The sequence below is a fragment of the Phacochoerus africanus genome, chromosome 9 (assembly GCF_016906955.1).
Source record: "Phacochoerus africanus isolate WHEZ1 chromosome 9, ROS_Pafr_v1, whole genome shotgun sequence".
NCBI lineage: Eukaryota > Metazoa > Chordata > Mammalia > Artiodactyla > Suidae > Phacochoerus > Phacochoerus africanus.
In genome coordinates this window covers 19,509,669-19,524,107 of record NC_062552.1, presented here as the reverse complement: position 1 = coordinate 19,524,107, position 14,439 = coordinate 19,509,669, and the positions used below count along the sequence as shown (strand labels likewise).

At 38.9% G+C, this 14,439-nt stretch overlaps 1 protein-coding gene across 1 annotated transcript; it reads left to right on the top strand.

The window, feature by feature from the left end:
- Positions 1-27: 27 nt before the first annotated feature.
- TDP2 (tyrosyl-DNA phosphodiesterase 2) lies at positions 28-13,001 on the top strand. Its single transcript, XM_047795804.1, has 7 exons — positions 28-304; positions 389-474; positions 4,203-4,376; positions 5,109-5,200; positions 7,784-7,902; positions 9,191-9,361; positions 11,830-13,001. The coding sequence occupies exons 1-7, from the start codon at positions 140-142 to the stop codon at positions 12,109-12,111; spliced, it is 1,089 nt and encodes a 362-aa protein (XP_047651760.1). The 5' UTR covers positions 28-139; the 3' UTR covers positions 12,112-13,001.
- The last annotated feature ends 1,438 nt before the right edge of the window (positions 13,002-14,439 follow it).

The window sequence follows — 14,439 nt, the reverse complement described above, 5'->3', positions numbered from 1 at the left end:
GCAGGCGCGTTAACGTCCTCCAGGAGCCGAGTGCTTTTCTCTCCCGGCTGCGCGAGCGCCGGGGTGTCGGGCGCCTGCGCAGAGCCGGGGGCCTGCCCCCTGGCCGGAGTCTGGGGGACGGGCCGGCAGCTGGGAGGCGATGGAGCACAAAAGCGGCCTGGAGGGTGGACCGGAGCTGGAGCAGGAGGAGGGAGAGCCCGAGGTGAAGAAGCGCCGACTTCTGTGTGTGGAGTTTGCCTCGGTAGCGACTTGCGACGCTGCCGTGGCTCAGTGCTACCTGGCCGAGAACGATTGGGAGATGGAAGTACGCTTTTGCTGTTTCTCTTTCTCACTCTTTACTTTGGTGGGTGCAGTGCACACGTCCCATCCTTGTGTCTTTGTTTTTTAGAGAGCGCTGAACTCCTACTTCGAGCCGGCCGTGGAGGAGAACGCTTTAAAAAGCCGTCCTGAGACCCCCTCTGAGCCCGAGTCCTGGTGAGCGACGACTGGGCCATGGGCGCTCGTCCGGACAGAGGCACTTGGGTACCGGGTGGCGTTGGGCATCCTGGGACCTGCTGTTGGGCGGGCGGGGTGGAGTAGAGGCAGTTCTCCTGTCAGGATTGCCGGAGGCGGAGGGGTTGTGGTGCCGCGGAAGGAGATGCGCCTCATCAGCTGCCCGAGGTCCAGGCTTTCACTTCGAACTTTGGAGTGCGGGGAGAAAGTATCTTACATGTCATTTTCGACTCGATTTATATATAGGAACTGTGTAAGCGAGAGTTTTGAAACAAATCCTTTACTGAAGAGTGGTAACTTGGAAGTCGTCTTGCTTCCTATATTGCTGTTTATTTACTCCCTGTTGGCCGACCAGAAGATAGTTTTTATAAAATGCGCATCTTGCCCGTTTTTCGAGTGTTCCTTCCCCAGTTCGCGCACTACTGCTCCTGAAATCCAGGTGCTTTACAAGTTCCTCCACGGTTTGACCACTGTCTGTTGTTCCGGGTTCCTCCCCTGTCACCCTCTCTTTCCTACCCCACAAAACTTCCATGCGTATCAGACTTTCCCTCTCTCCATTGGACTATTTTCTCTTGCCCTTCAACCTAAAGATATTTATCACCTCTACCTAGAACCTTTTTCTCCTTCCTTGCTGAGTAATAATAATCTTAAAAGCCAAGTTTAGCCATGACTTATTTCCAAGAAGCTTTCCCCGATCTCCCGAGTATGGATAAGGTTCCCTTCTTAGGTAATTCTCTAGCATCCTGCCTCACCCCTGTCATAACAACTTAGTTCATATTATAATTGCTCTTTAGTGTTTTTGTATCTCCAGCGAGGCTACCTGTGTGGTAAAGACAATATTTATCATGTTGTTGTCGATTAGACTGATACAATATTTGGCTTGTAATAAACTTTCAGTAAATAGATATTGAATATATAAAGTTCTCCCAGCTGTATGGGCAGCCTCTACAGTTAAACTGTACATTTTTCTCCCTTTGATCTTTTCAGCTGTCTTGGCTTGCATCTGATAAGATCATTTCATTAGACTCCTCTTCTATCTGCCTGACCTGTAACTGGGGAATTGTTTACCCATCCACAAGTGACAACTGTGGCTCCCATGTTGTTATAACTAGAGCCACTTAGATTAGTAGCTCTTCACCTAGCCCATGCTGGCCAATCAGATCCTCTGGCTTGGGCTTAGGACCAAGAATGTTAAGTGAATCTTGCTGCCAAGCTGAAACTGCACATGTTAACTCAGTACCTGTTAGGGACATACCCATCCTCTTTTGTGCATGGGGAAGCTGAAAATACTGGGTTGCAGAGAGAGAATGAAGCAAAGGGAAGTTGAGTAGGATTGAAAGAAAGCTTCGATTGCACTTCATTAGGGGTAGCTATATTCCTGTAACTGGTTCTTTGACATGTTTCTGTTTCCTTGTAAATCCCTCTGTTTTCCTCAGACTAGCTTGTGTTAGCGTCTGTTAATTGCCTCCTAAATTGTGGCCAGTAAGAAAATTGGAACAAAATAGTCCCTTAGAAAAAATGTGGATGGAGCTGAGTGATGTCGGGATGGAAGACCATTAGGAGTCTCCTAGCCCCGAATCATAACCTGGCAAAGAAAACAAGCAAAGTGTGATTCGGCTGTGGTTTGTTGTTCCTTGAGATTCAGATCAAGTGCCAGTGAGAGGGAGGCTTTATGTATAGAATAGAATAAGAATCCACACTAATATAAATACATTTGTCCAGGAATGATGGGAACACTTTGCCTTACAGTAGAATTCCAACTACTAAATGTAGTAGGTATGGTAGGAAAAAACAACCATTTGGGAACTATCATGATAGTAATTGTTTCAGACAGGAATCGTCAATGGATACTAATAGATGAAAGTTGATGAAAAACAGTATCTAGGTGGTCTCACAGTACCTACCCACAAAATCCTTACTGCATGGGGGAGATCATAAAAGTTAACGTGGCCAGTGTTGGGGACAAGCCTGTATCAGGTGCCTCCTGATATGATGCACTGAGGAGGACACACTATCACTTCTGTGTTACTCCTGCCAAAAAATACACAGTGTGAGTCTAATCATAAGAGAACATGAGACAAACCCAACCTGAAGGATATTCTACAAAATCAATGGCTTGTATTCTTCAAAAATATCAAGGTCAGGAGAGACAAAGCCTGAAGAACTATTCTGGATTATCAATGATAATTTCCTGATTTTTGATAATTGTACTAGAGTGTACATGTATGTCCTTACTTTTAGGAAATACATTTAAAAGTGTTTACGGAAATGTTTCAGAATAGAAAGAATAAAGCAAGTGCATGTTAAGTAAACTGTTAACCTTTATCTGGCTGAATGGTGAGTAGAATTCTTACTGTTTTCTGAAAGTCCAAAATTATTTCAAAAAAAGTTTAAAAGTTAACTAGACTTAGGGTGGTGATCATTTAAAAAACATTTTTAAAAAAATTTTTTTGCTTTTTAGGGCCATACCCACTGCATATGGAGGGTCCCAGGGTAGGGGTCCAGTCAGAGCTACAGCTGCCGGCCTACACCAGCCACAGCAACTCCAGATCTGGGCCGTGTCTGTAACCTGCACCATAGCTCACGGCACCGCCACCGGATCCTTGACCCACTGAGCAAGGCCGGGGATGGAACCCACATCCTCATGGATCCTAGCTGGGTTCGTTAACTGCTGAGCCACAACGGGAACTCCAAGGTGGTGATCATTTCACAGTGTATACAAATCATTATATTGTGTACCTGAAACTAGTATAATGTTATATGTTATACTTCAATTTAGAAAAAAACATTTTTAAAGAAGTTAAAACATTGGCATTACAGTCACTTTTTTTGGAGGTTCCCAGGCCAGAGGTCAAATCGGAGCTGTAGCCACTGGCCTACATCACAGCCATGACAGATCTGGGACCTATACCACAGCTCATGGCAACACTGGATCCTTAACCCACTGAGCAAGGCCAGGGATCAAAACTGTGTCCTCATGGTTACTAGTAAAATTTGTTTCCACTGAGCTATGCAGGGAACTCCAGCAGTCACCTTGTAATAATGTTTTGTCCCTCCACTCAAATGTCTGGGTCTTGGTGGGGAAAGTGGGGTCAGGTGGGCTGGTGGATTAGAGCACATATGTGTATGGTTTGTCCAGCACTGCAGAGCACTCAGACTTCCCACATGGCAGCTCAAGGTTTTTGAACAGAGTTTCCAAAAGGCTTGAGTGAAAGCTGCAAGGCTTCTTATGGCCAAACCTTAGAAGTGCCAGGCTATGCTCACAGGATTCTATTGGTCAAGCAGGTCACTAAGGCCCCCATTCAAAGGGAAGGCTGTTAGATTTCACCTCTCAGTGAGGGGAATAATGAAGAATCTACAGTGATTATTTACCTAGCAAAATGATATCTTATTTCAAATGTGATTTTAAAGTGAATCCAAATAAATGTGGGAATCTTAGATTACTCATTGTAATTTGAGATCATAGTTTTATAAAATCATTTCAGTGACGTATGTCACTGAAGGATGTTGAATGGGTTATGTAGCTGTGTGGGTGAGTAGACATTTGTTTTTCCTCAGTCATCAGACACTTTTCTATGGGCAGATACTTTAAGGACTCTTTTGAAATTTATTTACCTGTAAAATGAAAGCTGCGAAGACTCACAGAATAATTTTAAATTAATCCATTTATAGATTATTTGCAAAGTTGTGTTTCATTCTGATCTTGCCAGTGTTGACTTAACCAAGGAAGAAACAAGTGATTCCTTTAGTTGTAAAACCAGCACATCTGAAAATGTTCAGCAAGAAGATGGCAGTGTGTTCTCTTTCATTACCTGGAATATAGATGGATTGGACCTAAACAGTCTGCTCGAGAGGGCTCGAGGGGTGTGTTCCTATTTAGCATTGTAAGTATTATTACCTTTGTTTAATGGTAGGGTCATAAAGTACCTTATCTGCCTACAAGGATGGTAACAGTCAAGGTTATGGGCTTTGGAATCAGTCCTGACTTCAGGGTCCAGCTCACTCTCAGAAGAAACATCTGAAAGAATTGGGAGTGGTTGCCTCTGAAAGGATTGTGGGTTCAGGTACCGAGAGGACACTTGTTTTTGTTCAAAGCCTTCTAGTCCTATTTTATTTACTAAACTTTGTGTGTAATTATTACTATGAAAAGAAAATTACTTAAACGATCCGTATCTGCCACACACGGCTTAGTGACCTTGTGGAGCCACTTGTGAACCACTTCAGTTCTCTGGAGCTCAGTTTTGTTCATGGATAATAATTGTTTCAAGAGGATTGGAAGAGTCAGGAACATTGAAGGCATCTATTAGAGTGTAGGACCATTGTAGGCTCTCAATATTACTAGTTTTTTAGTGTCAGTGATTCTACCTCTTCTAACTTTAAAGGGTTATGACATATACGTTTTTTAAAAAATTTGGTCTTTGTGGTATTGTTTGTTAAATAGCACATTCCTTTCTCATTTTATAGTTATTCAAAGATCAGTAGAAATGTCAAATATCAGTTGTCCTAGAGGATTATAGTTTTGGGTTTCTCTTATGCTGTGGTATTTTCCTAATCTAGGTAGATGCAAATGAAATGGTATATACCTGGTGTTTATCAAAATTGATATTTTTAATTAGGTACAGCCCAGATGTGATATTCCTACAGGAAGTTATTCCCCCGTATTATACCTACCTTAAGAAGAAAGCAAGTAGTTATGAGATTATTACAGGTAACATTTTCCTGTTATTTAACTTGTCTTTTTCTTTGAAAAACAAGTCAGTGAAAGAGATGAATCAAAGTTAGAACATAGGAAAAAGCACAAATAGGATAGGTTTGAGGAAAAATAAGCCAGACACAGGATACTTAAAAAAAAGAATTATAGAATATGTTACACATGTGAAAAAAGTGGTTGAAATGGGTGATTTTTCAGGAAAATATAAATTGCCAAAATTTGAGGCACTGAGTTTGGTGAAATTAAATTGTTAAAAAGTGTTTAACCGATGATTGCATTGTGGTTATGCTTTTTCAAAGAGTATTAATTACTTTTTATTTATTTTCTTTGTTATTCCTTTGCCCCAAATATTTTAGTTTTTTTATCTTTCCTCTTTTGTTTTTAACTAAAGGCATTTAATGTACTACTTCAGCTATATTTCTTGATTTTTGGCTAAATCTCATGGTTTCTTTAATTTTCACTTTACCTAATGTATGATTTTAATTTTGATTTACTTTTTAATCCATAATTGCTAAGGAAAGTGTTCTTCTCTGTCTCTTTATGCAACAACTTTTTTCGTGGTTTTTTTTTGTTGTTGTTTAGTTTTTTTTTGGTTTTGCTTTTTAGGGCTGCATCCACGGTATATGGAAGTTCCAGCCTAGGGATCAAATTGGAGCTGCAGCTACTGGTCTGTGCCACAGCCACAGCAGTGTGGGATCTGAGCTGCATCTGCAACTATACCACAGCTCACAGCAACACCAGATCCTTAACCCGCTGGGCAAGGCCAGGGATCTGCGTCCTCACGGATGCTAGTCAGATTCGTTTCCGCTGAACCACAACGGGAACTCCTACACTAGGATTTTTAAAAGCCTCCCAGGTTGATTCTAATATGCAGTGAAGTTTGAGAACCTCTGAACTCAAGGTTAGGAATCTCCCTTGACCCTAGTACACATATAGGGTCTGTGACACCGCAGCTCACGGCAGCAGTGGATCCTTAACCCACTGAGTAAGGCCAGGGATCAAACCCACATCCTTATGGATACTAGTCAGGCTCTTTTATGCTGAGCCACAACAGGAACTCCCTGCAACAACTTTTCTGCTTTCTCTTAGGGATTCTTTTTGCCTGTTTTATGTTTTGAATATCTGGTTTTCTGAATCCCATACTTTCTTCCTTGTTGACTTCCTTATTTTATTGGAATGCATTCTGTGGTCACTTTCATAGAAGTAGTACCTGGGGAGTGAAGTTTTTGAATCCCAGCATATTTGGAAATGCTAATGTTCTGTCCTCATAGTTTGTTGATAGTTTGGCTGGACATAGATTTCTAGTTAGAAAGTCATTTTCCTGCAGAATTTTGAAGGCATGATTTCAGTGTTTATTTCTAGTTTCCATTATTGATGATCAAAAGTCTGATGTCATTCTAATTCCTGTTCTTTTCATCCCTCCATCTCCCCTCTGGAAGCCCCGAGGCTTGCTTGCTTGCCTGCTTGCTTGCTTGCTTGCTGCTTGCTTGCTTTCTTTCTTTCTTTCTTTCTTTCTTTCTTTCTTTCTTTTCTTTCTTTCTTTCTTTCTCTTTTTATGGCTGCACCTAAGGTATATGGAAGTTCTCAGGCTAGGGGTCCGAATCAGAGCTGCAGCTGCCAGCTTACACCACAGCCACAGCAGTGTCAGAACCGAGCCATGTCTATGACCTACACCACAGCTCACACAATGCTGGATCCTTAACCCACTGAGTGAGGCCAGGGTTCAAACCCACATCCTCACGGATACTAGTTGGGTTTGTTACCACTGAGCCACAACGGGAACTCCCAAGGTGTTTCTTTTAACCCCAGTGTTCTTTGGGTCTTTTTTTTCATTTATTATGGTGAACACTTGGTGGGACCTTTCAGTTTGGAGGTGTGTGACCTTCGGTTCTGCAAATTCTTTTTTTCTGTCTCTTCTCTCCTTCCTCTTCCTCCTCCTCCATCCTCTCCCTCTCCTCCTCCTCTCCTGCAGGCCTGCCACCTGCCATCTTTCTAGTCTGCTGCTCTCCTCCCTGCTCCCCCCTCCCATTCTTCCTTCTCGTCATGTTCCTCTTTTCCTGGTTTCCCTCTGTCTGATAAACTAGTTACCACGTCTCCATTTTCTTTGTTCTGCAAAAAACTTGGATGCTTTTATTTGCTATCATTCCACTTCTGTTCTTTTTTCTTGCAAGTCTATATCTTTCTAAATTTTTTTTTATTTATTTACTCTGATTTTTCTGATACTTCCAATGTGAAAACTGACTGCACATCAGGTTGCCTTAGTTTCAGTCCCATCTACTCTGTCTTTCAGAAATTTTTCAGAACTTCATCATTAATATTAGCACTGTTAACTATTTGGGCATGTAGGTAAATTTTATTTGTATTTCTTCTGTACTTCAGGTTACATTTTCTGAAGGTCAGATAAACATAAAGACTTATTTGGCCATCATCAACTACGCTGAAATATTAGTTTACTTTTAAGATTTAGATCCATTTAAATAACTGTACTTGTTTGTTGTAAAATCTCCATTAGGGCAACTTGTGATAAACTGCAAATATTCTAACCTCTCAGCCTAAATTCTTTTCTGCAAACATTTGAAGGTCGTGAAGAAGGATATTTCACAGCTATAATGTTGAAGAAATCGAGAGTGAAATTTAAAAGCCAAGAGATTATTCCTTTTCCAAATACAAAAATGATGAGAAACCTTTTGTGTGTGCATGTAAGTAATTTTTTTGAATTGACTTTTTGAAAAAAAGAATGAGCTGTTTTTTCAATAGTTTCATGATGGTGTCTCTTTTAAAAAACATTGTCTTTGGAGAAATATTTGCTCCTCACTTATAAGTTCTTTTAAATAGTCTTAAAGAACTTTCTTTATACATTGTTTTCCCATACATTTCAAATATAGAAAAATTTATTTAAAAAATCCTTGATTCAGTAAATATTTTCTTAGAATGTAGGAGTTTGTGGTTTTTTGGTTTTTTTTTTTTTTAATTAAATGCACTGTACTTGGTACTGTGTTGCACTCCTTGAGTCTTACAAAAATGAGCTAAGTTGATCTTGCTCTCATAGAATTCATAGATTAGCAGGGGAGAGATTGCATGTATAGTAACTAAAATAAAGGAAAGGTGCAAATGCCGTGGGAGAGGTGGAGTGATATGCCATGGAAGTCTAGAGAAAGAAGAGATGACTTTTAGCTACATTGAGTGAAAGTTTCACAATGGAATTGGGCCTTGAAAAAGATGTAAGATGTAGACATTTAGAACAGTGCAGTTGGCAGAACCACCGTGGGAAAACTTTGCAATTGCAAATCACAGGGTGTGTATATACATATACATATATATATATGAAAGAGGGTACATGTAAGTATAAATGAGCCTTCTATTGAATTGGGAGTAAAGGCACAAAAAGGGTTAGTGTGGCAAGACATTGGTAAAGTATGTTGGATCCAGATTATAGGATATTACGAATGCCCAATATGAGTGAATTTGGGCTTGACTCTGCAGGCAGATAGTTTAAATAATGATCCTACATGTTGGATATCTTAACTGCAAGTGGTAAATGATTCTCATTTATTTGTTTAAGTGACGTTATTTTTTGAGTTTCCTATGCACCAGCCTCAATAACACAGCAGTAAATAAAAGCCATCTTGCTTTCAAATGACTCACGGCTTTGTAGGAGAGAGGTACTGCTACTGTAGTTCAGTCTAGAAGACTTTATAAACAGTCTACACACAGCATGCTAAAGGACAATAAGGGAGGGAGCCACTGATGCCTGGACGTTGGGGAAGGGCTCTCAGCAGAGTCAACATCAGGGTGGTCTTGCTTAGTATTGTTTGGGAGCAGGGTTAGCACCTTACGCTTCAACTTGTAAAAATAAGCACAGTGCTGATTATACAGTTTAACTTTAGTAAATATTTACCAATCAACTGCGTAATTGTTGAGTCTTTTATCAAAGTCCATCATTATGGTTTGGAGATCACTATAACAACCCTAATTATCCTGTTGCAGGTGAGTGTGTCAGGAAATGAACTTTGCCTTATGACTTCTCACTTGGAGAGCACCAGAGGGCATGCCGAGGAACGAATGAATCAGCTGAAAATGGTTTTAAAGAAAATGCAAGAGGCTCCAGAGTCAGCTACAGTTATATTTGCAGGAGATACAAATTTAAGGGATCAAGAAGTGAGTGATGACGTCACTTCAGTGTATGGGCAGATTATTGCTTTGGAAACTAATTTGGTTTCTTTTGACTGTTAAAACTAGGACCTTCATCCGTACATAGTGTAAAAGTGACCTTGCAGATGCAATTCAACAAATAATTATTTAGTCTCTGCTGTGTGCCTAGTACGGGGAAGCAGAGATAGAAGAGGCTGTTACATTGTGAAAACAAATATGGCACATGAGGTAGACACCAAATGACATATGTTAACAAGAGGAGTATAGGGGAAATAATGACTTAGAAGAGTTTAGAAAAGGTAGTTTATTTGCAGTTTCTTCAGTTGTAAGGTGAGAACAGAACAATTTGACCAGGATAGCTGTCCCTAATTCTTCTGAGGTTTTCTTTTTTCAACCTTTTTTACCTTCATGACATTGGATTTTGGAATGACTTCTTGGATATGATACCAAAAGCACAGATAACAAGAGAAAAAAATAGATAAGGTGGACTTTATCAAAATTAAAAACAAAATTACATCAAAGGATATTATCAATGGAGTGAAAAGGAAGTCTATGGAATGGTAAAAATTATTTGCAAGTCATATATCAGATGAGCAATTAATATTCAAAATATTCAGAGAACTCCTACAATTTAAAAAAACAGTTTTAAAAAAACTTCATTAGGAGTTTCATTGGTGGCTCAGTGGGTTAAAAACTAGATACAGTGTACATGAGGATGAGGGTTTGATCCCTGGCCTTGCTTAGTGGGTTAAAGCCAGAATTGCCTCAACATGCAGTGAAGGTCGCAGATGCAGCTCAGATCTGGTGTGGCTTTGGCTGTGGCTGTGGTGTAGGCCAGCAGCTTCAGCTCTGATTCAACCCCTAGCCCAGGAACTTCGCTATGCAGGTACAGCCCAAAAAAGAAAATAAATAAATAAATACCTCATTAAAAAATGGGCAAAAAATTTAGACATTTCTCCAAAGATATGCAGATGGCCAATTAGGTACTTGACAAGGTGTTCAACATAACTAGTTACTAAAAGAAAACGCAAATCAAAACCGTGATGAGATAGCACTTCACGTCCATTATAATGACTATTATTTACAAAAAAAACCCAAAAGAACAAGTGTTGGCAAGGATGTGGAGAAATTGGAACCCTTGTGCATTGCTACTGGGAATGTAAAATGGTGTAGCTGCTGTGCAACATGATGTGGGGGTTCCTCCAGAAATTAAACATAGACTTTCCATATGATAGAGCACTTCTGGCTTCTGGGTAAATACCTAAAACAAGGAAGAACAGAGGCTCAAAGTATTGTTCATAGCATTATTCACAATAGCAAAAATACGGAAGCAGCCTAAGTGTCCATTAACAGATGAATGGATAAACAAAATGTGTATACATGTAATGGGATATTATTCAGTCTTAAAAAGGAAGGCAATATTGACACAAGCTGTAACATGAATGAACCCTGAAAACCTTATGCTAAGTGAAATAAGCCAGTAACAAAAGGACAAATATTTGATGATTTCCTCTTATATGAGTTTCCTAAAGTAGTCAGATTCATACAGACAGAAAGGAGAATGATGGTTGCCAGGGGCTAGGGGAGGGTGGAATGGGGACTTGGGTTTGATGGGTACAGAGTTCAGTCTGGGAAATTGAAAATGTTCCAGAGATGGATGGTAGTGCTATCATGTGAATGTACTTAATGTCATAGAGTAAATTTTAAGGAGTTCATGTTGTGGCTCAGTGGAAACGAATCAAACTAGTATTCCATGAGGATGTGGGTTCGATCCCTGGCCTCGCTCAATGAGTTGGGGATCCGGTGTTGCCGTGAGCTGTGGTATAGGTTGCAGATGCACTTTGGATCTGGCGTTGCTATGGCTGGTGGTAGGCTGGCAGCTGTAGCTCTGATTTGACCTCTAGCCTGGGAATTTTCATATGCCTCGGGTGTGGTCCTAAAGAGCAAAAAAAAAAAAAAAAAGTTTATGTATACTTTACCACAGTAGGTTTTTTTTTTTTTTAATCCTGGAGTGCGAATTGAGAGAAAAAGTTAATGTTGTTAGTAAATTTCAAATAAAGCTGGAGGCATTTGACATTATTGGACCATATAAATGGTACACTTCTAAATTTATAGATTAACCGTTTTGCCTTCTTTGCACTTATGTACGTTTTTAAAAAACTACTAATAGCAATAACTGAGGCCATGGGTTTTCAGTCTTCTGAATTTTATCTGACACCCAAAATTAGGAATCTGTTTATAGCAGAAGAGAAGGGGCAAATTTCAGACCTCTTGCTCTTTTGATATTTTTATATTACCTACCTATTATCATACAGCAAATAATATATCTAGTTATATCTAATACTTTTGCGTTTACAAATAATAAGTAATCTGTGGCATTCTGATTTGAAATGTTGCGCTTAGACGTGATAATAGTAGAGACCTTTTTAGCTCAAGGGAAAGAAGACTGATAAGAGTTTTCCTTTTCTTTCTAGGTTACCAAATGTGGTGGCTTACCCAACAACATTTTGGATGTCTGGGAGTTTTTGGGCAAACCTAAGCATTGTCAGTATACATGGGATACCCAAATGAACTCTAATCTTGGAATAGCTGCTACTTGTAAGCTTCGTTTTGATCGAATATTTTTTAGAGCAGCAGCAGAAGGCAGTCACATCGTTCCCCGAAGCTTGGACCTCCTTGGGTTGGAAAAACTGGACTGTGGTAGATTTCCTAGTGATCACTGGGGTCTTCTGTGCAATTTAGATATAATATTGTGAAATACCTTTCAAATATAAGTTTTAAATGTTCTGAATCATTTTGTTCTATGTTTTTACAAATAGAATTTCTACCCTCTTGGAGAGGTAGTTTAATATGGAGGAATTCATATACTGGATCATTGTAACAGAAGAGAAAACTACTGTGATTTTATTTTGTGGATTGTGTCCTCAGATTTCATAACTAAATCTCAGTATTTATTTAAACTAAAGCATACCTGTGGCCTTTAAATGAGGGGCTATTAGAGCTTGTAATAGTGCTCATAGCTGCTGGCTGGGTTTCAAGCAAGGCCATGTTGTCTGTAGATTAGACTTTATATTGATTTATTTTTAAATCCAGTACCCAAATAGTTAATATTTTAAATAAATCTTTTAAAAAAAGGAGGTTACTGTATCCTGGGGATTGGATCTTTTAATAATATTTCACAGATCCAGATAATCTTAAATGAAAAAGCTATGATCATCTGCATTTAAGTAGACTGCAACTGTCCTGCATCAGACTTTATTTTTGTTAGTTAACAGTACCTATTTGGTAAGCTAGAAATGAACTCATGATTTAAAATTCCTTAACTTCTGGAATTCCTGCTGTGGTGCAGTGGGTTAAGAATCTGACTACAGCACCTTGGGTTGCTGCAGAGGTGCAAGTTCGATCCCTGCCCCAGTGCAGTGGGTTAAAGGATCTGGCATTGCTGCAGGTACAGCTCAGATTCAGTCTCTGGCCCAGGAACTTCCACATGCCATGGTTGTGGCCATTAAAAAAAATTCCTTAACTTCTAAAAACTCATGTTTGTAATATGTCACCAACAGAGGCAAATGGCTTGATAGTGATTAAAGTCTGTTTTATAGCAGCATTGGACTTTTTTCTAAGATGAAAATAAACATATAAAGAGAAACAGCCTTTTAGTTTGCTACTTGTACAATTGAAATTTTTTCAAGAAGTGAATAAGGAATACTTCCCCGTGTGCTTTAAGGAAACATATTTTTTTCCCATAGGAGAATGTACTTTAAATAAAGAATTTTGGTTGTTTATGTTTGTTTAAATATGTTTTTGTGCTCAAGATAGGATTGAAGTTTTTACCTGCTTTCTGTTTCTGGCTCCGCTGCTACTGCTTCACCTTTGTATGGAAGAAAACAGCTTTCCACATTGCTTCTCACTCTGCCAAGTATTACCAAGAATACATTGACTTCCTCAGTATACAAAAAGTAAAGCTAGTTGGTGATAATTAGGAGTGGCAGAGCCCAATTTTCATCGAATGTGTCAAAATTAACTAAAACACGTAAAAGACAAGCTGATTTTATATATAACATTTCCTTTGTAGTAATGGAAAAGCGTTTTATATGTTTCATAATTTTAATCATTAAAAATGATAATTAATGCTAATATTTAGCATACATATGAAAGCAATAGTTCATTTTGTGGCAAAGGATGTTTTGGCATAATTGCTTATTTACTTGGAAGAATAGTTGAGAAGAACCTACCACATTTCACCAAAAAAAAAAAAGATGGGTAAAAGGCTAAATGTAAAAAAATATGTAGTAGTGTATATTATATTGAATAATTACCAAATTATTTTAAATCTAGAAAGGAGTATCATTTCCTTTATATGACTCAGAACATTTAAGTGAAATAACCTACCATTTACTGCTTATGGTGACAAAAATCTAAGAAACAAGTTAATAAGTGAAGTGAATAGGAACAATAAAACTACTTTCAGTCTGCTTTTTATAGATTTTCAAGCAATGCAAGAATTTCAGAAACAACTAATATGCAGTATCTTGAATTTTTTACTCTGAATCTCAAGTTTTCTCAGTACAGTAGCTTTGTGTCCATTACCTCCCTTCAGGGTGAAATTCCAACTCAGAATCAATATGCCAAACACCATCTTTACCACTGATATGGAAGGTACTGGAACCTCACTAGACCTCAGTTTCTCCACCTTCAAAATAGGATAACTCCTTGTCTTTATTGTGCAGTTTAGTAAGAACAAACGTCCCAACCAACAGCATATAAACAAGAGCAGACAAAGTCAAAAAAACTATACTAAGGATATGTTATTTTATCCTTAGTATTTATTACAGTTGTTTGGCATGTAGCAGGAGCTCAATAAATGCTGAAAGACATTTCTTTCATGTCTTTCATTTCTGAAAGACAGTGGCCTCACATTTGTGTCCTGGGAGGCAGACTAACATTTTCCTATAGTCAGTACCAAAATAGATACCATATTTATTTTATAAAATAGATATACATTGTAATGGCTCTTAGTTTAAACATCTAGGCTGAGTTTATATATGTGTGTGTGTGTGTGTGTGTATATATATATAAACTACATA